This window comes from Cucurbita pepo, chromosome LG09, assembly GCF_002806865.2.
Source record: "Cucurbita pepo subsp. pepo cultivar mu-cu-16 chromosome LG09, ASM280686v2, whole genome shotgun sequence".
Taxonomy (NCBI): domain Eukaryota; kingdom Viridiplantae; phylum Streptophyta; class Magnoliopsida; order Cucurbitales; family Cucurbitaceae; genus Cucurbita; species Cucurbita pepo.
This window is the reverse complement of record NC_036646.1, coordinates 1,940,830-1,968,469: the sequence shown is the minus strand read 5'-3', so window position 1 is coordinate 1,968,469 and position 27,640 is coordinate 1,940,830. Positions and strand designations below refer to the sequence as shown.

At 37.8% G+C, this 27,640-nt stretch overlaps 5 protein-coding genes and 1 non-coding gene across 10 annotated transcripts; 1 reads left to right on the top strand and 5 right to left on the bottom strand.

The window, feature by feature from the left end:
- The first annotated feature begins 232 nt into the window (after positions 1-232).
- Positions 233-306, top strand: TRNAN-GUU. Its single transcript has one exon. It is a non-coding gene; the product is annotated as a tRNA-Asn (tRNA).
- A 596-nt stretch (positions 307-902) lies between these two features.
- LOC111801814 (putative zinc finger protein At1g68190) lies at positions 903-3,914 on the bottom strand. 2 transcript variants are annotated; one of them, XM_023685985.1, is made up of 6 exons: positions 3,594-3,914; positions 2,764-3,319; positions 2,177-2,533; positions 1,866-2,093; positions 1,273-1,589; positions 903-1,195 (listed from the first exon to the last, which is right to left on the bottom strand). In XM_023685985.1, the coding sequence occupies exons 2-6, from the start codon at positions 3,229-3,231 to the stop codon at positions 1,075-1,077; spliced, it is 1,491 nt and encodes a 496-aa protein (XP_023541753.1). In that variant the 5' UTR covers positions 3,232-3,319; positions 3,594-3,914; the 3' UTR covers positions 903-1,074. The 2 variants fall into 2 exon arrangements, with proteins under 2 accessions (XP_023541753.1, XP_023541754.1); XM_023685986.1 differs by having other exon boundaries at positions 3,785-3,912.
- Positions 3,915-4,543: 629 nt separating this feature from the next.
- On the bottom strand, positions 4,544-7,516 carry LOC111801815. Its single transcript, XM_023685987.1, has 6 exons — positions 7,376-7,516; positions 7,186-7,261; positions 6,936-7,003; positions 6,686-6,816; positions 5,778-5,997; positions 4,544-4,888 (listed from the first exon to the last, which is right to left on the bottom strand). The coding sequence occupies exons 1-6, from the start codon at positions 7,376-7,378 to the stop codon at positions 4,721-4,723; spliced, it is 666 nt and encodes a 221-aa protein (XP_023541755.1). The 5' UTR covers positions 7,379-7,516; the 3' UTR covers positions 4,544-4,720.
- Positions 7,517-9,484: 1,968 nt separating this feature from the next.
- Positions 9,485-12,776, bottom strand: LOC111802760 (amino-acid permease BAT1 homolog). The gene is made up of 8 exons (XM_023687251.1): positions 12,434-12,776; positions 12,070-12,330; positions 11,668-11,686; positions 11,350-11,569; positions 11,094-11,275; positions 10,724-11,013; positions 10,507-10,636; positions 9,485-10,139 (listed from the first exon to the last, which is right to left on the bottom strand). The coding sequence occupies exons 1-8, from the start codon at positions 12,523-12,525 to the stop codon at positions 9,792-9,794; spliced, it is 1,542 nt and encodes a 513-aa protein (XP_023543019.1). The 5' UTR covers positions 12,526-12,776; the 3' UTR covers positions 9,485-9,791.
- Positions 12,777-14,832: 2,056 nt separating this feature from the next.
- On the bottom strand, positions 14,833-21,003 carry LOC111802751 (lipid phosphate phosphatase 2-like). Of its 4 annotated transcripts, XM_023687236.1 has the most exons (10): positions 20,836-21,003; positions 20,512-20,605; positions 18,706-18,933; positions 18,506-18,593; positions 18,296-18,405; positions 18,074-18,167; positions 17,164-17,352; positions 17,020-17,079; positions 15,222-15,447; positions 14,833-15,103 (listed from the first exon to the last, which is right to left on the bottom strand). In XM_023687236.1, the coding sequence occupies exons 3-9, from the start codon at positions 18,919-18,921 to the stop codon at positions 15,269-15,271; spliced, it is 936 nt and encodes a 311-aa protein (XP_023543004.1). In that variant the 5' UTR covers positions 18,922-18,933; positions 20,512-20,605; positions 20,836-21,003; the 3' UTR covers positions 14,833-15,103; positions 15,222-15,268. The 4 variants fall into 4 exon arrangements, with proteins under 4 accessions (XP_023543004.1, XP_023543002.1, XP_023543005.1 ...); XM_023687234.1 differs by having other exon boundaries at positions 14,905-15,447; XM_023687237.1 differs by lacking the exon at positions 20,512-20,605 and having other exon boundaries at positions 14,905-15,447.
- A 1,195-nt stretch (positions 21,004-22,198) lies between these two features.
- On the bottom strand, positions 22,199-27,061 carry LOC111802184 (lipid phosphate phosphatase 2-like). The gene is made up of 9 exons (XM_023686451.1): positions 26,888-27,061; positions 26,601-26,819; positions 26,290-26,377; positions 26,069-26,178; positions 25,363-25,453; positions 24,981-25,169; positions 24,833-24,892; positions 23,453-23,569; positions 22,199-22,398 (listed from the first exon to the last, which is right to left on the bottom strand). The coding sequence occupies exons 1-9, from the start codon at positions 26,930-26,932 to the stop codon at positions 22,322-22,324; spliced, it is 996 nt and encodes a 331-aa protein (XP_023542219.1). The 5' UTR covers positions 26,933-27,061; the 3' UTR covers positions 22,199-22,321.
- Between the last annotated feature and the right edge of the window lie 579 nt (positions 27,062-27,640).

Genomic DNA, 27,640 nt, shown 5'->3' with positions numbered 1-27,640 from the left:
GAACCGTGGACGTGTGGTGTGGTGCATAAAATTAGCATAATGAGAAATTTTTTAGAAAGTAAAATATGAAAATTTAATTTAGAATTATTATTTATAAAACTCGCTCGTCAAATTTCAAAATTAAATAAAAATGCGACCATTAAGTCGGTTAGATTATTTTGATTTTTTTTTTTTAAAATTTTCGCCGGTTGTAGTTAGTTTTTAATAATACTAAATGAACGTAGTACCAGAGGCTGGAATAGCTCAGTTGGTTAGAGCGTGTGGCTGTTAACCACAAGGTCGGAGGTTCAAGCCCTCCTTCTAGCGTATCTTTCTTCTTTTTCTCCCCTTTCATTTACTTTAAGATAATTTAAACTATATTACATATTATTAATTAGTTTTGTTTGATTTTCAACGTTTTTTATACTTGATATAGAAGAGAAAACATAGATAAGATAATTACTATTTTAATAATTTTAATTACTTTTGTTTGATTTTCAACGTTTTTTAAACTATATTATTTGATATAGAAGAGAAAAAAATATAATAACGGATAAAGAATAGGGTAAGAATGTTTAAAAAATTTGATGACCCAAAAAAAAACACGATTAATCCAATTATATATATATATATATTTATTTATTTATTTTATTTTTATTTAATTTAATAATTATTTTTTAAAAATAGAACTTTCAATTTTTTTTAATGGAAGTTAATTTTTAAATTTTAATTAAATATTTAAAAATAAATGAATAATTATTTTATAAACTAATATTTTTCTTTTATTAAAAATAAAAATTTGAATAAATAAAAATGTTTATGATTGAGTTGAGTTAAGGTTAAATTATTTTGCTTGAAAATATTTAAAACCCGAACAATTGAGTTGAGCCTAAATTATGTTAGTTTCTTTAATGAATAGCTTCTTCCACTGTTAATTAGAATGAATTATGAAGGCTTGCCCAAAGCTTTGTTCTCTTAAGCTTAGGTAAAGTGTAGCCAATCCACATTGAAAGAACTGATTCAAAAGAATTAAAGTGAAGAGAAATGCCTTCTGAGGTTGAAAATGATGTACAAAAAGAAACACGAACCCGAAGCTCAGTAACTTCGACTGATAGCAACGACATTCGAGTCATATCGCTCGCCTTCTTCGTATCGACCCTTTACTCGTTTCTTCATGAGAGATCTGCCCTTTCGTCGAATTTGTTTCTCTTCTTGCCTGAAAATAGCAAAGGATTCATTGTATTGTATTGGATCTTTTGAACTCATGAAATGTATGCACTTTTTGAAACTTACTGTTGAGATTGCTGATTTTCTTTGTACCCTCTTGTTGCAGCGTGGTCGTTGAGGGGCACGGACTGTTTACGCTCACGACGGTAAGGCGAGCTGCATGAAGGCTCGCCTCCAGCCCCATCAGGGCAACCAGTACTTGCAGTGTCAACACTCATCCTTGAATTAACAAATGACAAAGTTGAAAAGGAGGGTCGGATTGGACGAGCACGTTCCGTGGTTGTACTCGTGGGAGGCTTACAAGCTTCACCTGAGGGATCATCACTATCTTTGTCCATAAGATCCGATGGGAAGATGTAAGATGTCGACCTACCTGAGCTTGCCTGTCACACACAGATTTATATGAATTGGCAATACAATAACAAGAAGAAGAAGCAGAAGCTAAGAGAATAAATGTGAGATCCCACGTCGGCGTGAAAGTCTCTCCCTAGCAGACGCATTTTAAAACCTTGAGAAGAAGTCCGAAAGGGAAAGCCCAAAAAGGACAATATCTGCTAGCGGTGTGCTTGAACCGTTACAATAAAGTAAACTAAAAAATGGAACTTGATTATTCATTGTCACGGATCTAAAGAAAAGAGAGAATTTAAAACGCTTCGAACCTCCATCCCTTTTCCATGGCGATTATCCTCTTTATCGAACGACATATCCTTCTCGATGGAGGAGAATGACTCATCTTTATTATCAAACAATCCTCCCATAGGATCTTGATCACTGTTGAATATCTCGTCGAAGTTCTGGAACGTTAAATCGACTTCAGGTATGTTGAAATCATCGCGACAAACAAGCTCATCACAAACTCCAAGATCTTGCATATTTTGAGACCATAGCTGCCAAGTTTTTGAAACATGTTTGAGAAAAAAGAACATAAAATTTCAGAACCAAAATCCATGAGTTTGTTCAACAGACATACCTGACTACTTTCAGCTGGGCTTTTACAATGCCAAAGGGATTCTCCATGGAAAGGAATCAAAATAGGGGATGACAATGGAAAATTCTCGAGCTGAGTAAACGATATCATTTTCTGCTCCTGAAGTGAACCGTCCTTTTGCTGAAGTTCAGTACCCCGGTCCTCGGAAGGGTGCAGGTGTTGATTAAGAGATCGCTCGAACTTCTCCGACGCACAAGGCCTTAAAGAAAATGCGCCATCTTTTTCGTCACCAAGAATCAAAGGCGAATCGTTATTCTTCTTTATAAGCTGGAGACGACTCAAGTCTAGAATTTGTTGAAAAATGAATGAACTGCTCTTTTCTTGACCTTTGTAAAGCATCTGCAGTAGAAACCAGAATTAAGTCCCTCTTTCATCAAGAAAATACAGTAGAATACTCATAAAAGAATCAAAGGTCTGCAGTTCATCAATTGAACTGCACAATCACGACAGATCTAAACTGATCGATCGCCTAAATTACGTCTAATTTTAAAAACTACGACGAAAGGACAAACCCATAATAAAAGAGTGCTTAATGCTGTAATTTGTGTAGTTTGGGACAATGATCCAACCTTGTTTTCAGCTTCAGTATGAGGGGGATAGCTCATTCGAGCCACTCCAGCTATACGCGAACAGCTTCGTCCCGCTGTGTCGAAAGCCATAACACCGGAAGTATCAGAGGCAGAAGTGGACACAAACTTATCTTTGTCAACTTCATTGACATGAAAACCCCAAAGTTGTGCAAAATCCTTGGCTGAAGGACATCCCATGTATCCTCTGATAATCTTTTTCTGGTGTTGGGACGAGGCAACATGAAGCGCTCGGTCACAGCTACGACACAAGAACATTCGATGATCTAAACACTGAAGATAGGAAGGGAAACTTCGGCACGATTCGCACAAGAGAGTCCGAAGATGTCGACTCGAAAGTGCATTAGCTGAATGAACTTTTGCATCACAGGAAAGACAAAGGTGAGCTGCATCAGGCGTACAGTAAATAATTGGCCTTAGTGCAGCACAGAATTCACAACTTCTCTCCATTGGTTCATGTTCAAAATCTCTATCAGTTCATGTCCTTACATGAACTGATCTTCTTTCGAGTCGAGCCGATCCGCCATTGAAGAGAAACCTGCCATTATTTTCCAAGATCCATGTGATGTTTTGACACAAAAACACAGCTTACTCATCACAATTCAAACCAAAGAAGCCTATTTCTTGCTCATGAACACTTAAACTAGCAGACCTTCCACAAGCAATCAAAATTTAACCAGCACAAGACATCCAAGAAAGTGAGTTTTCATATACAGAAACACAACAAAAACAAGAGAAGATTCAACTCAAACACACAAACAAGCAGTCAAAAAGACATTCCACAAGATATCAACAGCCAAGAAGAACCAAACCTCGAATCAAAACAGAAGAACAGAGCCAGCAAGATTGAAAGAACAGAAACCAGCATCGACCCAGTTGAGAAATCACATCAAACAACAAGAAAAGTAAGGAAATTCAGGACGGTGAGCATTAAAGATGGCTCAACAAAAAGGTGGGTTTCGACCCTTATGAGTACTGTGAGAGAAAGATCTTAAAAACTTACACGGGAAAGTGCAGAGTGGGAGTCAGAGTTGGGAAAAGAACAGAAGTTGAGAGAGCTTCTGAATCTGAAGCGAAGCCTGGTTCTTACCTTTATTATCATCATAAAGATGAAGAGATAGGTCCACGGCTTGGCACTTTTGGGGAGTGACGTGGGCGAGGTAGCCGTGAAGCTTTGTCCAGAATGGAGGTGGGCACGTGGCTGCAAATGGGGACCCATAATTCTTCATGATCGACCAAGTTATCCAACTGCATGTGACCTAAGAAGATCCATTCACCAAAGGACACACGTTAGATTATGTGATCGACAATCTTATCCCCCCAAGTTGGCATTGGATAACAGGGCTTTCGAATTACGCCTCCATACCTAAACCAAGAGGTCCCGCACACAAATAGTCATAAACATGAAGCTTTTGTTAATTTTAAAAGCTCATGACCAAATTCTCTAATATCTGTGCTGGTTTAATCGAATCTGATTTTTTATAGGAAGTTTTCAGAGAGAAATATTGATAAGCTACTGAGATTCCAGCCGAGATTTCGATTATGGACTCGAAATTTACTCGGAAAAAGAAGTCGATAATCGAAATTTCTTTTGTAATCAAAAGGGTACAGAGAGAAATGGAAGGTTAATACAATTTTATTGTGTAATTACATGATTAAGTCACCGGTGACCGGTGGAGGGAGCAGCGGAGAGGATGACGTCGGAGGAGAAGGAGAGAAGGGGAGAGGAAGAGGAGAGGAAGAGAGAGAGAGAGAGAGAACATATCTATAAAAATTCATATTCTCCATAATTTTTATTTTTCCATTGATCTCAATGTGCATACCAAACGACTGTTATTACCAGACAAAGGGACCTCGACAGCCTTCCATCCTACTAAGTCTTGCGTCCCATAACTGGTGAATTAATCCTCAAATATACATTGAAAAGACACCTTTTTATTCAACTCGACTTGATGTTCACTTCAATCATATCATCATCTTCCATGCCGAGGCTGACTGGGGTATCATCTGGCCCGACTTTATCCCCATCAAAGACGAAAACCAAACTCTTAGGGTCGATTTTAAGTTTGTCTGCGTACATTTTGAAAAGTCGCTCGAACTTGTCATCCTGTAAAAACATTCAAATTTTAAACATGGAACACACATTAAGAAGTGTCATTATGCTCATGTTTTGGAATGATTGTGAAGGTGAAAAAGGTGGTTGCACAATAATTTTCAAAATCATCTCAGACATGCTTGAAATACTAAGGGCCTATGGCGGCGCTCCCCTGCCGAAGGCAATGACAAAAGAAAGATAATTTCAACAGCAATCTAACTGATATGATGACAGAAAATATGAAGATCAGGGGACTCTTCTAAAGTAATTCAATCAAATAATGTCTGAACTACCATCACCAATGGAGACTCATAACACTTTCATCATAGTCTAAATGAGTATGAATCATAGAAAGTACAATAATTCAAAGAACAGAACACTAATGTAACAAAAGTAATGAATAACATCTCGGTTCAAATCTAATGAACACCCCACAATGGAGAGAGTTAAGCCAATCATAACGTGGAAAGGAAAGACAAAAAAATCATATTAAAGGGTACATGCGGCTCATCACTATTGACAATTATACAGTAACCAAGTCATGAACCCAGATACTAAAGGAACTACCTCTCCCAAGATGGGAATTTAAAGGACGAAGTTCAAATTTGTTCACCTTTTTTCTTTTCTTTTTTTTTAAATCAATGTTTCAAGATTAGCTGATGTATAATATGAACCATGATACGTATGTTAGCAATCTACCATAGTTCATCAAATTCATTCATTTCCCTAGATATGATTCTAAACATGCCAACCAGATTATTGGGCAAATTAAAGGCATCTTGAGAGTACATCAAAAACAGCTATAGCAAATCATGAGGAATGTTGACAAAACAGGATGGTTGTACTTGAAGAATGCAAAGTCTGAATTGTGGATAACATGGAATCATGCACAAGAACATACCACAAACAGGCGAAACTGTTGGAGCTCTTCCTTGTCACTATCTCGTACAGAAATAACAATCTTTTCTCTTTCTTTAGAAGCAATTGGAGCTTGGTCATCCACAGCAGGCTCCAGGGAGACATGGGGCGTGGTTCCAACATCCACTTTCGCAGATTCCTCCACTTCTCGCAACAAGTTTTTAGCCGATAGAGCAACCGAGGCCAACTCTTGTTTCTTTAACCTATCAGTGCAGATTACATATGATATGCCAAGGCAAAATGGCAAGAGACATGCCATAGAATCCTATGCAGAGAAAAAAAAAATAACGGTTTTTTTGGTAGACAATCTCGATTCTGCTTCATGTTTTTCAATTCACCAAGTCTAGTGAGTGTATGCATTTGACGTATGTGTTTTCGAAAATTGTTTACCAACTATGTAATAAAAAATTTTGAAAAACAACTTTTTTGTGTTTTCATTGTATCCAGATTTTGAATTTGAAAATTTAAAATGCAAAATTATATTAAAAAAGATAAAACTTAAGAAAATATACTATTTCATATTATAAACTCAATTTATGTTTGTTAAATTAAAATACATATATTATAAATTGTATGATATTGTAAAATAATGATTATACAAAATTTATAAATAAAAAATCAATTAATAGTGATTTATATTCAACCTAATATTCAGTTTTGTAAGTACAACTAGTTCCATATTATAGAGCACATTTTGAATTATTGTTTAAATTGGAATTCAATTTCAAAATCTGCTATCAAACATATATCTGAATACAACCCTATTTTCGTTGAATCCCTTGCTTATAAAATTCATTGCCAAGACTGCCTACTAAACAAGCCCTAAGGTTTCCATGTTGGAATATAAGTGAATCAATCAAGCAATAGATGCATGTTACTAGGTTGGAATACCTTAACTTCTTCAATGTCGAATCTTCCCCACACATATCTTTTGCATCAACAGACACCTTTGGTGGAGGGGGCAGCCAATCTTCCTCTTTATCTTCAATTTCCACAACTGGATTTTCCACAAAATTCGTAACCTAAATATTGATTGAAAGAAAAGAATCACATAAAACTACCTTTACTGACTGTTCCAACGAACATTAATCCTCTGCTAACAGAAAGTCCACAATTTCACTACATGAAGGTAATTATATACCGCTGAATTTGAAATCTTCGTTCGCTTTGAAAAAGGTACACGAGACTCCTCTACGTCCGAATCCTCGTCTGATTTTAGTCCAAGCAGAAGAAAAATAAAACACCAGGTTACCAACCATGACTACGAGCACAAGGAAAATCAATTTCGAAATTTATCTCTGAAGCGATAGTTATAAAAACTTCAAACACAGTGAAATGGAAGATTCCAACTTCATGAAATTCAAATTTAACCTAAGCTTGAGAACGATTACCATCGAGACAAACAACAGAGCGAGGCTGAACGCGGCTGTAATCGAACAAGGGCTCAAATTCCTCAGCGGAATCCGCCTGAAAATAAAAACTCAAAAGTAAGAATCACGAAGTGTGTTGGGAAAACCATGAGTAGTAATGATACATAAAAGAATTCCGTGCCGATGAAATTAAAGAAAGAAGGAGACTCGCCATTGTCAAAGGCCTCGAAATCTAAACTCCTCCTTTTCTTCTCCGATCAATCTTCGTCCTAGCCGGCCGGGAAATTCAAATCGACTGTCCGTTTCCCGTCCAAGCGTTACCTAGCCACACCTTACTGAATTTCCCTTTTCGTATTAACGGGTCGGTCGGCTTTATATACCCAGATAGTTTTAGCGGGTTCGGGTCGGCCCAGTTTGTCTGCCGCTGCCCGATTAAATGTAAACAAATGTAATAAATCGGATACAAATTAGTTTGACCGGAAGGATATTGTTAATTTTTTTTTTAAATTCTTACAATTTAAGTATATAAATATATAAATATTTTTATTTTTATTTTATTTCCTTCCATAATAATTTTTAATTATTTTCTCCATCCATTATTAAAAATAAAATTCAATATAAAAAATAAAAAAAAGACCCATTTTATTTTTATTACAAACAAATTTAAATAAATGTTATTACGGGCATCCCGAAAACGTTCAGGGTCAAAATATGGCTTTCAAATTAAGTTCTGAATTAGTGGATGGTGACAAAGGGAGTGGCGATACCGTAAGAAGGAAGAGACTCATAAAATGGCAGAGACAAATAGAGCTTTTGCACATTTTCGTTAATCCATGAACAGGATCTATATAGACACATAGGCCCATGGATCCATACATCTCGATCGGAAAAGAATCAATAGAAAAAGAAAGAATCGGAATTGATCGATATATTTCTCGAAACAAACGAAAAGGAAACGAAAGACGAAACATAAATCATGGATCAACTAAGCCAAGCCCTCTCGGGGACTTGCTTAAGAATAAGAAAGAGGAATCTCATGTAAATACCATGGAATAAGGTTTGATCCTATTCATGGGGATTCCCTAAATATTCCATTCCAAAAACAGAAAGTTCTAAACAATTGGGATTTTTTTGGAGATTGGATGCATATTACAAACAAATTTAAATAAATGGCTCGAATAACTTCAACCTATCGAACTTAAATGTTTCAACCCAACTCATAAAAATCCCACCTTATCTTTACCCCGACTGCCTATTGGTTAAAGCGTGTATTTACGTGTATGGCCCACTTTATTTGGCATGTTCATTGGAACTTAGTACGAACTTTCAGAGATTTGGCATGTGACATCCCACCTCGGTTAAAAGTGGAACGAAACATTTCTTATAAGGGTGTGGAAACTTCTTCTTAGTAGACGTGTTTTAAAACCGTGAGGCTGACAGCGATACACAATGGATAATAGCACTTCAAGAGTTACCTCCAAAGCGGAATAGCATGAGAAACATATTAGGCTCTTCAAATTATTGCTCTAACATGGCAGACAACCTGCAACAATTACAACTACTCATGTGCTTGAATGGTCCTATACTACCTTTGAAAATATTTTGGCATATTCAAAATCGTCCTATGCCTTGAGGTTGAGCGGAAAAATGAGAATTGAGAAGAGAGCCCAATGGAGAATAAAGAGGCGATCGACGTCGACGTTTGATGACACACAGAGACGAGACGAGAGTGAGATGAGAATTGAGAAGTCGAACGACTACACATAGAGAGAAGTCGAGAGGAGTCGAACAACGAACGATGTGATGAGAGTGTGTGAGACTGCGAGTGCGAGAGCCGAGACTTCATTTCACTTACCCCATTACCCTCGAGGTCGAAGATGAACGCTACGTGAGACTGCGAGGCAAAGTCTCGGACTCACGGTCAAAGAGAAGAGAGACAGTCTGCAAAGTGCAGACACGCCCGGGGCAAATGATGATTCATGGGCTTGGGTTGTGGGGCTCGAGCCTTTTAAGGTTTTCAGGTTGGGTCGGGTTAACCCAATAAATTGAATTTCGAACCTAAACTCAACCTGAACCGGATCAGATTCCAAAAAACGAACCCAACCCAAACCCAAAATCCTTTTAAACTCAATCGAACCCTTATAATTCAGGTTGGATTTTCGGGCAGCGGGTTGGATGTACACCCCTAACTGTGGCTACTTATTTGATTAGAGATGGGTTGTTATACAATACTTTTTTATTTTCTTTCAAAGAGATTCAAATTCTAACCGGTTGAGGATATATTCTCAATAAGCTTTAAAACTACAATACAGGAAAAAGATGATGAACAAAGTTTGAATATGTATTAAATACCAGAGTAACTACAACATAAGTTCTTTTCTATACTTCCTAAACATTAGGGGCGTACATCCAACACCGGACAACCCGGACCAACCCAACTCGAAATATAGGAGTTGGGTTGGGTTATTTTTCCTAAACTCGAATTAACTCGGTTCGGTTCGATTTCGAGTTCATAGGACAAAAACCTCGGGTTGACCCAAACCAAATAAAACTTATAAACTCGAGCCCTATTGCTAATCTAAAAATCTTACTATAAGAAGGGAGTACCATTTGCATAGTGTACAGTTTCAAGTTGGTATGTTAGTTACAGGCCCTTTGAACCAATGTTGAGCATTCAAGATCCAGGTAGAAATGGTAACGATCAACATGCAGCCAACGGCGACAGGGGTGTAGTTGAGAGTCTCGTTCGTAATCGGGTACTCGACAGGTAACGAAAAGAGAACCGAAATTGTCGTCACCCAAAGAACTGCTACCCAACCAACGAAGATCCCATAGCGACCCAAGTTGAAAGGTCCTGGCACAAAGGATCTCCTTGCCAAAGTCACCCTAAAAAATATGGGCAAGGCATATGCAATGTACAGACCAATTGTTGCTATAGAGACCATGGCGTTAAAGGCCACTGTGCTTCCAAGAGACTGCAATAAGTTAACAAGAAGTATAAATACATCCTCCTCCTGCATATGAAGGGCATTGTTTTCTATGTGGCAATAACATTAACACTTCAGACACCCTAAAATGAAAATGGAGTGCTCGCAAACCCGTATGCTAGGTTGGAGAGGAGAATGAAACACCCTTTATAAGGGTGTGGAAACCTTTCCCTAACATACGGGTTTAAAGCCTTGAGGGGAAACCCGAAAGGAAAAGCTCAAAGAGGACAATATTTGCAAGCGGTGTGCTTGAGCCGTTACAGAAAACTATTAGGCATGATTGCGGTATTGTAACAAGATTATGATGCAGTGAAACAAATGGAGTTCTATAGTAATTTAATGCAAATGTTCGTACCGTTAATGCCATGCAAAACGATATTAAAGCGGAGAGCCAAACTGCGTTTATGGGGACCTCGTTTTGGTTCACTCTATGCCATGTTGACGATAATGGCATCGCTCCATCTCTGGAGAATGCGTAAACCATCCTATGAAGAAAAATTACACGAAATATGAAACCGTGAGCCAAAACACATACATTGTGTTTAAAAGACAAGAACAGTTAGTCAGCTTGCCTGGAGTTACTAGTGACAGAGCTCATTCCACAGAAGAAAATCGCTACAGCTACCACACCTAAGCAAATAATTCCCCCAACTCCATTCCCATATCTGCTCTTGAATGCTTGGTAAAATATTTCAGCAATGGCATAACCTCCAGCATCATTGTTTTTATCCAAAAGGTTCGGGATGTTGGTAACGGCGAAGGTGATGCCGACTATGTAACACCAACCAACAACAATTGATATCCCAATAGAACTAATAATTCCCCTCGGTCCGTTCTTATCTGCTTCTATCGTTTCTTCTGTCTGTAATGTCGTACGAAGACGCAGATTACATTGCAAGTTATCTAACAGTTATGCATAAACCGAGGTGGAGGAGAACATACCATATGAGCAGAAGCGTCATATCCAGTTAGGGTATATTGACTCATCAGAAGTCCCAAAACAAATATGTAAAGTTTACTGTTAATTCCTTCGCCGTTATCGGCATTGAAATGAGTGAAGACAAACTCGGGGCTGGCCCTTTCCGTTGCCACCAAGGGAACGAGAAATGTAAGAAGAAAAACACCTAAGAATTCGACATCCTGTTAGAAATGTAAGCTCATGAAGAGCTCAAAGAAAGAGAAACTTGAACCTTCATACCGAAAAAGTTCCATGCTGCAGCAAACTGTCCAAAGAAAGACAACCATGAAATGGGCAGGCTGTTCATGATAGCATGTACCAACAAAATTCCACCATGGAAAATAATCACTACATATTTAGATGCCTCATATCCTCCATTGTTTATACCCCCTGTGCTAAGCAGAACTATCACTTGAATTAGCTGAGCAAGTGAATAATCAATACTTGTTGTGACAGCCCACTGCATACAGATCACTTCCACGAGTTAGGGAATATTAAACGAAAAGCTTAACCTGGTTATAAGAATTTGAACTTTGAGCATAAGATCTTTAGAAGAACCTGTCCAACAATGTTAAACCTGTGCAAAGATTAAAGTTGTTTGCAAGAAATCAGAACATGTTAAGATGGAATGGAATACACAAATGCAAGGAAAATAACGTAATTGGAGTTTCTCAAGACGAACAATAACGAACAATAACGAACAAGAAAATCGTGTTCCTAAGCTCCATAAAACTTCAAAAGATTTAAAGAACAAGCAAGGAGCAGGGGGGAAATGTTCTTCAAACTATTCCACCATGTACATATTCTCATTTGGTCAAATAGAAAGCTTTGAAACTTGTTAAATCCAAATCTTGTGCAACTCTCAAACAAATCTACCAATACCAAGACTAAGAAATGCCGATAATTGATCCATAACTGATATTATGTTATAATTTGAGCAGAAGAAGAAGAAATGATTACCAGCCAGTCATCCAAGAGGCAAAAGGAGCCCAAGTTGGACCAGCAAGCTTGGCACTCCAATAGTAGAGACCTCCAGAAGTAGGATACGAAGAACAGATCTCAGCCATGGACAATCCAACACACATAGTGAAAACACCAGCAATCAACCATCCATAAACCAACGAAACAGGGCCACCAAAATTCAGCCCATTATTGTAAAGAGTAGTAATACCAGTGAGCACGGAGATAATCGAAAACGAAAACGCAAAATTAGAAAACACCCTGCAATTAAAGCAACGATTGAAGCGATTCAGATTCATAACGCACAAACAGCAAAAACATCACAATCACAAGAAACACAAACTAAACCATTCATGAAACTTACGAGAGGTCGCGCTTGAGTTCTTGTTTGTATCCAAGCTCATTAAGACGAGAATGACCAGTATCAAGCAAAACATCGCCGTTTGAAGCCAGCATAGCAGGAAGAACTCGGAAAAAGAGAGACGAAAGGTGGATCAATCAAATGAGTTCTCCCACTTCAAGCTTAACGAGATTCGATTTCAATGGGAGAAAGATTCCTCGGTCAACGAAAGACGCTGAATTCGAATCCGCCATTAATGGGACGAGTGGAAGATATAAATTGAATTCGCGACGAAAAATTGCATGCTCTGGGTCAGCCCATTGCCGTTCTTCCCCTTTTTTCGAGCATTAACAGCCAACTCATTGATTGTTAATATTTATAAATTATAGCCATTCAATTTCGATGCCTTTTTATTATTGTTATTATTTTGGATGAAAAGGGAATCTTTTTTATTTTCTGTTTTTTTTTTTTTTAAAAATGCTTTTATGGTACTTTTTTAGTTATAAAAATTTATTCTATACGAGCATGTAAGGAAGGTAGTTTTGGTTCATTCAACCACATTACTGACCTGTCTAGGCTCCTGCCCAAACACTAGCAGATATTGTCCCATTTGGACTTTCCCTTTCGGGCTCCCCTCAAAGCTTTAAAACGCGTTCACACCCTTATAAAGAGTGTTCTGCCCAAGCACACCGCTAACAGATATTGTTCTATTTGGACTTTCCCTTACGGGCTCCCCTCAAGGCTTTAAAACGCGTTCACACCCTTATAAAGAGTGTTCTGCCCTTTCGGGCTCCCCTCAAGGCTTTAAAACGCATTCACACCCTTATAAAGAGTGTTCTGCCCAAGTACACCGCTAACAGATATTGTTCTATTTGGACTTTCCCTTACGGGCTCCCCTCAAGGCTTTAAAACGCGCTCACACTCTTATAAAGAGTGTTCTGCCCTTTCGGGCTCCCCTCAAGGCTTTAAAACGCATTCACACCCTTATAAAGCGTGTTCTGCCCAAGCACACCGCTAGCAGATATTGTCCTATTTGGACTATCCCTTTCGGGCTCCCCTCAAGGCTTTAAAACGCATTCACACCCTTATAAAGCGTGTTCTGCCCAAGCACACCGCTAGCAGATATTGTCCTATTTGGACTTTCCTTTCGGGCTCCCCTCAAGGCTTTAAAACGCATTCACACCCTTATAAAAAGTGTGCACACCACTAACAGATATTGTCCTATTTGAACTTTCCCTTTCGAGCTCCTCAGGCTTCAAAACGCGTCTGCTAGGGGAAGGTTCTCACACTCTTATAAAGAGTGTTCTGTTCTCCGCCCCAACCAACATGGGACATCATAATTCATCCCCCAACTAATGTGGGACATCATAATTCATCCCCTTCAACTGGATGAGCACCAGTTCTACTGTGTAACTAAGTGGAAGCTCAAAAGGGAAAGTTCAAATAGAACAATATCTACAAATCCTGTGATTCGGCAAAAAAATATTTGAATGGGTAACTAGCTTTTCTCTTATTTTAATTTGTTTATACATTTTTTTTTTTGTGTAAAATTTTAAATAATTTTAATAAAATAGTTTTTTTTTTGGGTTAAAAAAGTGTATTTATGTCTATATTATTATTCAGAAAATGTCTTAAAAAATGCGAAAATATCTCTCATGTCGTTTTCTAATGTTATGAACTGCTGCTCATGGATGGGTCGGTTTTGTCGTTTTAGACCCACTCAATATTTTTAATAAAATAAATAAATAATATTTTTAATATTTTTAAAATTTTCAGTCAAATATTCGTTTTTTTTAATAGTTTTTAAATTTGAACTTGGTCTTTAAAATTTTAAAACAACTTTTTTTTGTCTTTAAAATTTAATTTAATTTATAATTTTAGATATTTTGAAATATAAGAAATAAAATAAAAGAAAAAGGTAGGGTAATAAATGATTAAAGTTAATATTAATTATATCAATTAAATGACTAAACATTCAAATCCATTAATCCATCGTTTCAAATATTTAACAATTTTCAAATGGAGGGTTTAGATCTTTTTTAAGAAATCTATACAGTTCGGAACATTAAACTAATGATTTACAAATTAAATTTGATAGAAGGTTTAAATGAATATGGTCAGATCCCACGTCAGTGGAGAGAAGAACCAAACATTCCCTATAATGATTAGAAACCTCTCCTTAGTAGACATGTTTCAATCATAAAGCTGATAGAGCCAAAACAGACGAACGAAACATTCCTTATAATGATTAGAAACCTCTCCTTAGTAGACATGTTTCAACCATAAAGCTGATAGAGTCAAAACAGACAATATTGACTAATAGTAGACTTGAACTACTACAGATATACTTATAAAGGTATAAATTAATGTTCTCCGATTCGGGAACTATTTGCAATAAAAGATCTCGAATTAAGAAAGACGGGTTGTCACAAGAAACAAACATTATTAATCAATGAATTTTGCTTAATCTAATTCAAACCCACAAACCAAAAAAACCAGTAAAACGTGTCTGTTCTTCCACCTCCTATAAAGGGGTCATAACACATCTAGTTGTCAATGTGAAACCACATATGAACGCATGCAAGTCAGCACAGATACGTACAAGGCACGAAATGAATTGAATTCTAGAGCAAGTTGTCATCAAAACAATCCCACACTTCAAAGCCAGACATCTCAGATAAGCAATCTTCACAACTAGAGAGTAAATGAAGAAAAAGAATCAAAGAATATAAATATAGAAAGCGATCATATCTTCATTTCAAGCAGATCTAGGAGAGTGTTTTGGTTCAGAAGACTAACACATCATCCCTACCTATGTACCCAATCAGAGCTCAAGATCAGATTCTTGTGCCAGGCTCTCTATCTGTTCAGCATGGGGCTTGAGTCCTGTGTATTGAATCTCATTTCATGCTGAGGTTGAATGTACACACTTTCAATTTCTGATGGTTGTGCATGAATGTTATTGGCATTCGGCGATGATGCTTGAACTTCGTTGCGAGACTCGGCTAACATCTGAAAGTATGCATGAGGTCCAAAACCTGTAGATAAGGTGTAAAAGTTCGAAAACGTCAGTTCGAGAACGCTATGAATGCTCAAGAATCAGGACTACTTGCATATATGACATTTGTGTAACATTTTGGTTCTAATGAAGTAAGTGGGCATAGCTTAGGATCCAGCTTCAGAAGTATTGAAGTTGACATTAAAGTTCAGGTCAAGGGAAAGTCAACTACTGAATCATTAGAGCTATAATTGACTACAATAGAATGGGAAGGTCAGAGGAGCAACTTTCCTGTTCACATGGACGTGGACAGAAAATCAGAATACATCGGAAAAGAAAAACTAGCTGCAACCAATGAAAGAAAGAAAGTAGACAAATCCTGTCTTGTTTGTATGCGCACATGTATACAGATAAGTATCATTTTTAATTCATTTATCTTAACAACTGTCTTTAAAGACTTCTTCTAGTCAACAACATAAAAATCAACGATCGGATCTCACCAATTGGGGAGTAGAACAAAGCATTCTTTATAAGGGTGTGGAAACCTCTACCTAGTGGACACGTTTTAAAACCTTGAGAGGGAATCCGGATGGGAAAGCCCAAAGAGGACAGTATCCGCTAGCGGTGGGATTGAGCTGTTACAAATGGAATCAGAGACAGACACGGGGCGGTGTGCTAGCGAGGACACTGGACCCCGAAGGGAGTGGATTGTAAGATCTCACATTGGTTGGGGAGGAGAACAAAGAATTCTTTATAAGGGTGTGGAAACCTCTACCTAGTGAACACGTTTTAAAACCTTGAGAGGGAATTCGAAAGGGAAAACCCAAAGAGAACAGTATCTGCTAGCGGTGGGCTTGAGCTGTTACAAATGGTATCAGAGACAGACACGGGGCGATGTGCCAGCGAGGACACTGGACCTCGAAGGGGGTGGATTGTAAGATCTCACGTTGGTTGGGGAGGAGAACAAAGAATTCTTAATTAAGGGTGTGGAAACCTCTACCTATTGGACACGTTTTAAAACCTTGAGAGGGAATCCGGAAGGGAAAGCCCAAAGAAGACAGTATCTGCTAGCGGTGGGCTTGGGCTGTTACAAATGGTATCAGAGACAGACAAGGGGCGGTGTGCCAGCGAGGACACTAGACCCCGAAGAAGGTGGATTGTAAGATCTCACATTGGTTGGGGAGAAGAACAAAGAATTCTTTATAAGGGTGTGGAGACCTCTCCCTAATGGACGCGTTTTAAAACTTTGAGGAGAAGCTCAGAAAGGAAAGCCGAAAAAGGACGATATCTGCGGTAGACTTGGATTGCTACATAGTCGGGAAAATGAAATCTGAGATGATTAATGAGCCCCAGAATCTAACCAATCAATTTTTCTATTAACAAGGTTCTAAAGTTTAAAAACAAAGAAGAAAAAAAACTACTTTTGACCAGGCCAGATGGATCTCAATGCACGGTCAAAGATTCAAAAGTAGGACTAACATGGAAGAAATATTAAAAGATTGGTTCTTGGGTAAAAGAAATAATGAATTTACCATGGACAAATCATTGCTTCATTTAACATAAAAGTAGAATGCACAACTTTCAAGGAAACTAATGATATTGTGGGCCATACCATCAATGTGATAAGGTGCTGGAAAGAATTGCAGATAACAGAAGGAAGCAATTGTCAGCCCTGCACAGAAGGTTCGGATAAGACATGAGAAAAAAAAATCATATGAAAGTAAGAGCAAATGAATAAGGTATTGGATCGACTGACCAAGAAGACCCCCGGCAAAAACGTCTTGCCAGTGATGCCAATAGTCATCAACTCGAGTAACACCAACAAGAGCTGCAACAAGCAGGGGTAGGAAGACAATACAGAGTTTTGCAATATGGCCCCTTTGGTCAAATGCTCTTATTTTCCCAGACAAATACCAAGCAAGAAATCCAAGGCCCGCAAAAGACCCTGCATATAGACAGCTTCCCTTGTTAATAAGCTTAGAAGAAGCACAAGTGAGAGAAAATAAACTGAAATGGAGAAAAAAAAAAGAACAAAGGTAATACATGTCACAAATAAGCATTTGTATGCATTAACCCACAACATGAACTAATGAACTAATAACCAATGCTAGCACAAAAGCTTATTAACTCATTAGTGTATGTTCTCCTTGTTAGGAATCAAGGCTCTTCACAATGGTATGATATTGTCCACTTTGAGCATAAGCTCTCATGGCTTGGCTTTGGGTTTCCCCAAAAGGCCTCACACCAATGGAGATACATTCTTGCTTATAAACCCATGATCATTCTCTAAATTAGCCGATGTGGGACTCTCTCCCAACAATCCTCAACAGTCCCCACAAAATGTGATATGACGTTACAGTGAACAAATCTAAGCCTTAACAGTTTTTGCTTGAATATTATAATTTCTTAATCTTTATCAATGGCTTAATCTTTATCAATGGATACAGAGTATCAAGTCTTTGTACATTAGGATAACATCGTCAATGTGCGACTGGATTGGTAATTTAAGAAAGATAAAAGCCTAATGTTATTCAATCATCTACCAGAGTATAGGATTTTTGACTGCTATTCAATCAATCTGTGAGTGCACATGTAATGATTACAAAATGGTAAAAATAGACAGTCACAATCAAATAACATAATTCAGAAGAACACATCTTTCTTACAGGAAGTATGCCCACTCGGGAAACTTTTATATCCTTCTTTAATAACATTCTTATCTCCGGTGCATAAAACACCAGTTGTGATTTTATCAAATACCTGCACATATCAAGTACTAATCTTATAATGAGTATGAATAATAATAATATAAAAAAAGATAGGAGCATAGGAGCACGAAAGATGTTTGCATATGAACAAACATGAAAAAAAATTGAAAAAAAACAAACCCCTTTGCCATCAGGAAAACAGCGCCAGAAGAAGTCTGGACGTGGCCGACCAACAGCATCCTTAATAGCATCAGTCATTACTCCAGATATTAAAACAGCAAACAGAAGTCCTGAACAAACATGATCAATCATTAAATGTTATGCTTGGCAAGATTATCCGGAATTACAAGGATCTCCAATTATTATTAAATGAGAGAAGGAGAGAGATACCCAATATGGCATGGTGGAGATCATAGACATCCTTTCTAATGAAATAGTAGATAATAAATACAACAAAGGGCATCAATATCGCAATTATCTGTTACAGAAGAAAAAAAAAACTTATTTCGTTTACTTTCCACAATAATGTCAGAAAAATAAACTACCATGGATTTCACTATAACACAAATAAATGAAAGTTTCAAACATACTGGAACTGCCCAAAGGGGAACAGTATTATCTTGTAGTGGAAATTTCAGGTCTGTCATCATCTCCTGTCCAACAAAGTGATGAAATGGCTCTATAACGTTTAACACAACCTCTATCACGATAAGGAGCAAAAGGATCAACCAATCTTGAATGTGGATTCTTAATAATCGAGCTCCATGGGATCTCACAGTATGAGTACCCAATTGAATTTCTGGCATTTTGTCTGTGAACTGATAACACGAGGAGAAGAACCCGATTGGTTAAGAAAACATATTGATGTAATTTAAGCACTATCAATAAGAAAGAATCACGTGTGCAAATGACTTAGTATACATTAAATGGGTGTTCTCATGTACACAAAAAGAAAATTATGAATAGAAGTGAAGTCATAACTGTAACAGCCCAAGCCCGCCCACCGCTAGCAGATATTGTCCTCTTTAGGCTTTCCTTTTCGGGTTTTCCCTCAAGTTTTTAAAACGCGTCTACTAAGGAGAGGTTTCAACACCCTTATAAAGGATGCTTTGTTCTACTCCCCAACAAATGTGAAATCTCACAATCCACCCTCCTTCAAAGCCTAGCGTCTGTTAGGAATCACGACTCTCCACAATGGTATGATATTGTCCACTTTGAGCATAAGCTCTCATGGCTTTGCTTTAGGCTTCCCCAAAAGGCCTCATACCAATGGAGATAGTATTCCTCACTTATAAACCCATGATCTTCCACTAAATTAACCAATGTGGGACACTCCCAATCCCAATAATCCTCAACAATCCTCCCCTCGAACAAAGCACACTATAAGCCTCCCCTGAGGCTTATGGAGCTCTCGAATAGCCTCCCCTTAATTGAGGCTCGACTCCTTTCTCTGGAGCCCTCGAACAAAGTACACCATTTGTTCGACACTTTAGTCACTTTTGACTACACCTTCGAGGCTCGCCATTCTTTGTTCGATATTTGAGGATTTTATTGGCATGGTTAAGTTTAGGGCATGGCTCTGATACCATGTTAGGAATCACGACTCTCCACAATGGTATGATATTGTCCACTTTGAGCATAAGCTCTCATGGCTTTGCTTTAGGCTTCCCCAAAAGGCCTCATACCAATGGAGATAGTATTCCTCACTTATAAACCCATGATCTTCCACTAAATTAACCAATGTGGGACACTCCCAATCCCAATAATCCTCAACAGCGTCCTCGCTGGCACACCGCCTAGTGTCCACCTCCTTCGAGGTTCAACCTCCTCGTTGACACATTGCCCGGTGTCCACCTCCTTCAAGGTTCAACCTCCTCGCTGATACATTGCCCGATGTCTGGCTCTGATACCATTTGTAATAGCCCAAGCCCACCGCTAGCACATATTGTATCTTTGGGCTTCCCCTCAAGGTTTCTAAAACACGTCTACTAGGGAGAGCTTTCCACACCCGTATAAAGGATGTTTCATTCTCCTCCCCAACCGATAGTGGGATCTTAGAATAACCAAGAAATCTATCATGAATCCCACATAACACAAGGAATTTTCCTAAGTAAAAATGACTAAAAAAAACTCTCCACTAGAACCCTAATAGTGACTATTCACACTAAATAGAACAAGGATGAAAAAGCACGCACTACTACCGTGAGATTACTGTGGTTGTAAAACAGGCTCTTTGTAAGAAGAAAATCGGTCAAGAAATCTTCAAATTGAAATTCATTTAGCCACACGCACACACACACAAACACACAACAAGTTGAACATAGATTCCAGTAACCATTCAAACTCAACACCAAGCCTCCCTAACTCATCTCAACTCTAGATTTACTAAAACGTACCAAATCACCTGATTCGATCCAGAATAGTCCAAAACAACTTCAAATTACCACATAAAAGTGGAAGAGAAAGACACTAAAAGAAACACCCAACAATCAGCAAGGAACAAGAAACACAACACTTCATCGTGGAGAAATAAAGCAGAAAACGAGAAGAACAACTGAAAATTGTGAGTAATTCAGCAAATCAACTAGTTCGGACAGAGTTAACCGCATTTCATTTCGTTTCATCGAAGAACAAACACATTTCCAGTTCCAGCGATGGAATGAAAGAACAAACCGGCAGTGTAACAGAGAATGAAAAATGGTGGAGAAGAGAGAAATTACCAGTGGATTCAAGTTCGAAGGAAGATGAAGAACGGAGAGGGAAAGCAAAAGGCAGGGAGAGAAGACGATGAACCAAATCCCGTCTGGAATTTGAATACAAAACCGCGTCGCGCTAAAGACGGGTGGGAACTCCGACCGTGGTAAAGAGTTGCCTTTGCTGAACCCAAATCCAAAACCAACCATTTTTTTAAATTAAAAATAATTAAATAATTCATTTTCTATATATATATATATATATATATTTTTTTTTTTTTTTTTTTTTTTTTCCTAATCCTTCGTGTTTTTTTTGGGGTTTAGGGTTTAGGGTTATTCTCGACTCACTCGTTATGATTACTATACTCAAAAAGCTCGATATTGTTATATATTGTTTCTGTCTTCCATTGTCGGAATTAAACAGTTTTCTTTTTGTTACCTTATTTGAATCGAAGATCTCGGTCTGTCTTCTCGGGACTGAGTAGTTTCCTTATTTGTTGCCTTCTTTGAACGTAATAATTCTTTATCACTCGTTACCATCATGGTAAATTACTGTTCTAACCTTGAAAGTTGATAGGACAGTAATGGTCGATGATCGTGAGTCAGCAAATTTCTCGTAAATTTTATAAATATAATGGTGTATGTTTAAATAAAATTATCGCGTACTTTAAACTTTTTTAAAATTAGTTTTTAATGATTTAAAGGGAAAATTACTTTTCAAAAGAGCTTTATTCAAAGTCTCCATAGTATTCCTTGCTTGGTCTTATTTTGTCTCTTTTTCTTTTTATATATTGCAATTATTTGCTTTATAGGAAAAGACAAGGGAATGTTTGGTTTCTTGTCTTGTGACTTTATGTTTTTTAATGTGATTTATCTAAAAGGATTAATATATATTTTCGTCCTTAAAATTTAAATATTTTTTTTTTCTTTTTAGTCCTCGATGTTCGCAAGTTCAAACCCTTATATATATTTTTTATATCGAATATACCCTTTTCGTTTTAAGTGTTGAAATTGATCGAGAAGAGGTTTACGTGACATAATAGTTAGTGAGCTGACAAAACGCTTTGTAAAGAAAGTAAGTTACCGAACACACTAAAATAAACTATATCATTCTTAGTCATCACGCTAAGAAAATCACGTGTCTCTAGAACTAAACGGTTTTTTTTTTTCAATCGGGTTTTAGTTGTCTAAATATTTTCAATTCATCCCCTTATATTTTAAATTTTTAACTATAGGTCCTTCCGTTATAGCGTTAAAATTGCCTAAAGACAAATTTACGTGACAATTAACGAGTTTACAAAAATTCAGATGATCATAGATTAAACCATTCAATTTCTCTTTTGGTGGTCTAGCTCCGTTTTCGAAATTTTACTGAAAAGGGTATACATGATAAATTTTGAAACTACGAGGGAGTAAATTAAATGTTTTTTTTTAAATACCCGAACGTTAGAAACTAAACGGTACGAGAAGGGGACAAGGCCGTAAATATACAATAAAGAACAAACAAACAAGATCATCTAGCTCCCATTTCCATTTGGTCGTACGTTTGATTGTGCAAAGGTGTTGGAACAAAATATGTGTCGCCATTTGGTCTTGTCTGTTCTTGTTCAACAGGAACATCATCAACAATGGCTGCAGATCGAGCTGTTGCATTAGCCCTTGCATGGTGCTCTTCATGTGCTTTGAAGTATGCATATGGACCCCATCCTAAGACAAACACAATCATTTTAAGGTTAGAATATGTCTTTAAAGTCTCTCTTTTTCAATTTAGTCCCTGTTTTTTTGAAACGTTTTAGTTTGGTTCTTTACGTTGTAACGCTTTTCAGTTATGCCCGTTACTGGTGGTGCGTGTTAAATTTGGTAAGTGACGACGGTGAACTTAATAATGCATACATTGTTGAGGATTGTTAGGAGAGGAGTCCCACATCGGCTAATTAAAGGGTTGATCATGTGTTTATAAGTAATATATCTCCGTTGGTACGAGACCTTTTGGAGAAACCAAAAGTAAAACGATGAGAGCTTATGCTCAAAGTTGACAATATCGTACTATTGAAGAGGTTTGTGATTCCTAACATGACATCAGAGACATGTCCTTGACTTAACATGTCAATATAATCCTCAAATGTCGAACAAAAAAGTTGTGGGCGTCGAAGGTGTAGTCAAAAGTGACTCAAGTGCCGAACAAATAGTGTATTTTGTTCGAGGGCTCTAGAGAAGGAGTCGAGTCTTGATTAAGGGGAGATTGTTTGAGGGCTCCATAGGCCTCAAGGGAGGCTCTATGGTGTACTTTGTTTGAGAGAAAGAGTCGAGTCTCGATTAAGGGGAGGCTATTCGAGGACTCCATTCGCCTCAGTAGAGACTCTATGGTGTACTTTGTTTGAAGGCTCGAGAGAAGGAGTTGAGTCTCGATTAAGAGGAGGTTGTTCGAGAGCTCCATAGGCCTCAGGGGGGAGGCTCTATGGTATACTTTGTTCGAGGACTCCAGAGAAGAAGTCGAGTCTCAATTAAGGGGAAGCTATTCGAGGTCTCCATAGACCTCAGGGGAGGCTCTATGGTGTACTTTGTTCGAGGGCTCTAGAGAAGGAGTTGAGTNCGTACGTTTGATTGTGCAAAGGTGTTGGAACAAAATATGTGTCGCCATTTGGTCTTGTCTGTTCTTGTTCAACAGGAACATCATCAACAATGGCTGCAGATCGAGCTGTTGCATTAGCCCTTGCATGGTGCTCTTCATGTGCTTTGAAGTATGCATATGGACCCCATCCTAAGACAAACACAATCATTTTAAGGTTAGAATATGTCTTTAAAGTCTCTCTTTTTCAATTTAGTCCCTGTTTTTTTGAAACGTTTTAGTTTGGTTCTTTACGTTGTAACGCTTTTCAGTTATGCCCGTTACTGGTGGTGCGTGTTAAATTTGGTAAGTGACGACGGTGAACTTAATAATGCATACATTGTTGAGGATTGTTAGGAGAGGAGTCCCACATCGGCTAATTAAAGGGTTGATCATGTGTTTATAAGTAATATATCTCCGTTGGTACGAGACCTTTTGGAGAAACCAAAAGTAAAACGATGAGAGCTTATGCTCAAAGTTGACAATATCGTACTATTGAAGAGGTTTGTGATTCCTAACATGACATCAGAGACATGTCCTTGACTTAACATGTCAATATAATCCTCAAATGTCGAACAAAAAAGTTGTGGGCGTCGAAGGTGTAGTCAAAAGTGACTCAAGTGCCGAACAAATAGTGTATTTTGTTCGAGGGCTCTAGAGAAGGAGTCGAGTCTTGATTAAGGGGAGATTGTTTGAGGGCTCCATAGGCCTCAAGGGAGGCTCTATGGTGTACTTTGTTTGAGAGAAAGAGTCGAGTCTCGATTAAGGGGAGGCTATTCGAGGACTCCATTCGCCTCAGTAGAGACTCTATGGTGTACTTTGTTTGAAGGCTCGAGAGAAGGAGTTGAGTCTCGATTAAGAGGAGGTTGTTCGAGAGCTCCATAGGCCTCAGGGGGGAGGCTCTATGGTATACTTTGTTCGAGGACTCCAGAGAAGAAGTCGAGTCTCAATTAAGGGGAAGCTATTCGAGGTCTCCATAGACCTCAGGGGAGGCTCTATGGTGTACTTTGTTCGAGGGCTCTAGAGAAGGAGTTGAGTCTCGATTAAGGGAAGATTGTTCGAGGGCTCCATAGACCTCAGGGGAGGCTCTATAGTATACTTTGTTCGATGGGAGGATTATTGAGGATTGTTGGGAGAGGAGTCCCACAGCCTAATTAAGATTACATCTCCATTGGTACGAGACCTTCAGGGGAAACCAAAAGCAAAGCCACGGGAGCTTAAGCTCAGAGTGGACAATATCGTACCATTATGGAGAGTCGTGGTTCCTAACATACATATCGAGCTAACAATTAAAAAACTTAGTCTTTGAATGGTTACCGCAAACTCACTAAATATTATACCACGTACGTTATTCCGAGTCAAGGGCATAATTCAAAGAAAGACAGACAATAAGGACTAAATTGAAAAATTACATACCATTGCCACTATAGGGAGGTGGGAAGAACTGAAGGTAGCAAAATCCAGAAACAACCAATCCTGTCACAAAAAAACAGAGCAAAAACAATCATTAAAACACATGAACTCATCGTTGTCAGTCTAAATCAGCTCATTGTTTAGCAGAAACCTATAATGGCTCCAGCAAAGATATCTTGCCAATGGTGCCAATAATCATCCACTCTAGAAACTCCAACAAGTGCAGCACCAAGCAAAGGGAGAAACACCAGGCAAAGTTTTGCTACATGACCTCTCCCATCAAATGCTTGGATTTTTCCTGATATGTAAAAGGCTAGAAATCCTAAGCCCGCAAACGACCCTGTGAAAAAGAGGACATAAACGGTTAACGGTTGTCAACCCGAGCATAGCTTAGGTTGTTAATGCATTATAACAACGATCGTGCAGCTAGAGATTTGATCCTCTACGCGCCCTTGTTGAGCTAAAAATGAAAGAAAACGTGATTTGGTCGTTCAATATAACGGATATTTTAAGTAGATGCAAGAGTTGCATACATGAAGTATGGCCACTTGGGAAACTCTTGTGTCCTTCCCTTATTTCACTCTCTTTCCCGTGACATATCACGTTTCCTGTTCGGTCGTATGCCTGAAATGAAAAAAAAACGTCTTTCGTAAAAAATAATTATTGGAGGAGGCCACTACAATATGGTTAGCAATTTTACACTATTGGAAAAACGAGACAGATAAACTATAAAAGTAGTTTGAATCTATATCCGATGATTATTAAGAAACAAATAAACTTTCTGAGTCTACCCATAGTTATTCCGGAGCTTAACTGACAATGTCTCAGTCCAAGCCCACTGCTAGCAGATATTGTTCGCTTTGACCCGTTACGTATTATCGTCAATCTCACGGTCTTAAAACGCTTATGTTAGGGAAAGATTTCCACGCCCTTATAAGGAATGATTTTGTTCCCCTCTCCAACTGATGCGGGATTTTACAATCCACCACCTTGGGAGTCCAACGTCCTCGTTGGCACATATCCCAGTGTCTAGCTCTGATACCATTTGTAACCGTCCAAACCCACCGCTAGCAGATATTGTCCGCTTTTGCTCGTTACGTATCCTCGTCAATCTCACGGTTATAAAATGCATCTGTTAGGGAGGGATTTCTACACCCTTATAAATAATGCTTTGTTCCCCTCTCCAACCGACGTGGGATCTCACAAACACATTGTACAATCAAAATAGTTGTTCAGTACCTCTATTCCATCAGGAAAGCAACGCCAAAAGAAGTTCGGTCGAGGTCGACCAACGCCATTCTTAATAGCATCAGTGATAATAGCAGTGATCAACACCGAAAACAAAAGCCCTACTCACAACAACAAACAAACAAACAAATAAACACGAAACCATCAATAAAACACGACTCAAATCGTAATCTTTTCCACACGAAACTCGTCTTTATAACACACAAAAGTACCTAAAACGGCATGATGCAAATCATAGACGTCTCGTCGTCGTATATAAACGATCAAGAATATCAAAACAGGTAGTATAACAGCATACAACTGACAAACAAACAAAACAAACAAACACTGGTAAGCATTGCACTGAAGTTTGAGTAGCTCAATCATCAATTCTAATCTTTTTTGTTCAAGAACACAAAGGATTCATCAAATGCTATAACCAAATCGATATCGAAAAACTCGAAAAACTCGAAAAACCGACAAAAGGGTTGTTTCTAATGCCATAGAAGACATCAAATTGTGGAAGCAAAATCAAAAAACTTACAGGGACAGACCAGACAGGAACAGTATTATCCTTAAAAGGAAACCTAAGATCTGTCATCATGTCCTTCCCGACATAGCGATAAAACGGATGAACAGAGACCAAAATCACTTCAACCACGACAAGAATCAGCAGAATCAGCCAATCAAGCAAATGATTCTTAGCAACATTGGCTCCATGGGATCTTATGGTATGAACTGGAGGATCCACACCCTGAAAACGCTACAAAAATGAAGGATCGTTATGCAAATATCAGATAGTTTAGGGCCATTTTTGAAATTTTTACTAACCTGAAATCCACTTGAGGAACTGCGGAAGGAAGAGAAGCAAGCCATTGATGAACAGAAATGATTCTCTGAACAAATCGGGGGTTTAATTGGTCGGAAAGCGTTGACCAGACATGAAGAAAGAGTTTACCTACGAATAAAATGAAATGGGTCGCTCAGACTTGGTCCAAAAAATGGTTTTTTCCCTTCTTGTTCGGACGATACGACGGCGTTTCGTTGAGAATAACGGCGATTCACCGTTGGGCGATTTATAAAAGGTCGAAGCTTTTTTTGTTCTAGCGGGGAATTTGAAGTGTTCAAAGTCGTTGACTTTTTTTTTCAACGATTGGATTTAAAATATTTTTATGTTGTTGACCAAAAAAAATGGTAATATTTTAAAAGTTTTATGTTTTTATTTTTTATCGGATGGATTTTCATATTTATATTTTTAACCAAATTCCAAAAATAAAAATATTTAAATACAATTTAAAAAAATAAAAACAAATTAATTAATTAATTTTTTTTTATGGATAGTTAACCTTATAATCAATTTTTCTTTTTTGTTATATATTTTCTACCCTATTTTTAAAAATCAAACCAAGTTTTAAAAACTAAACTATATAGTTTTAACTTTTAAACAATTTACTTTCTATTTTTTACAGTTGACTAAAAATTTAAATCTTTTTAAAAAACGTGAGAACTGTGATAAATTATCATAAATTTAAAAAAGAAGNTTTTTTTTTTTTTTTTTTTTTTTTTTTTTTTTTTTTTTTTGCA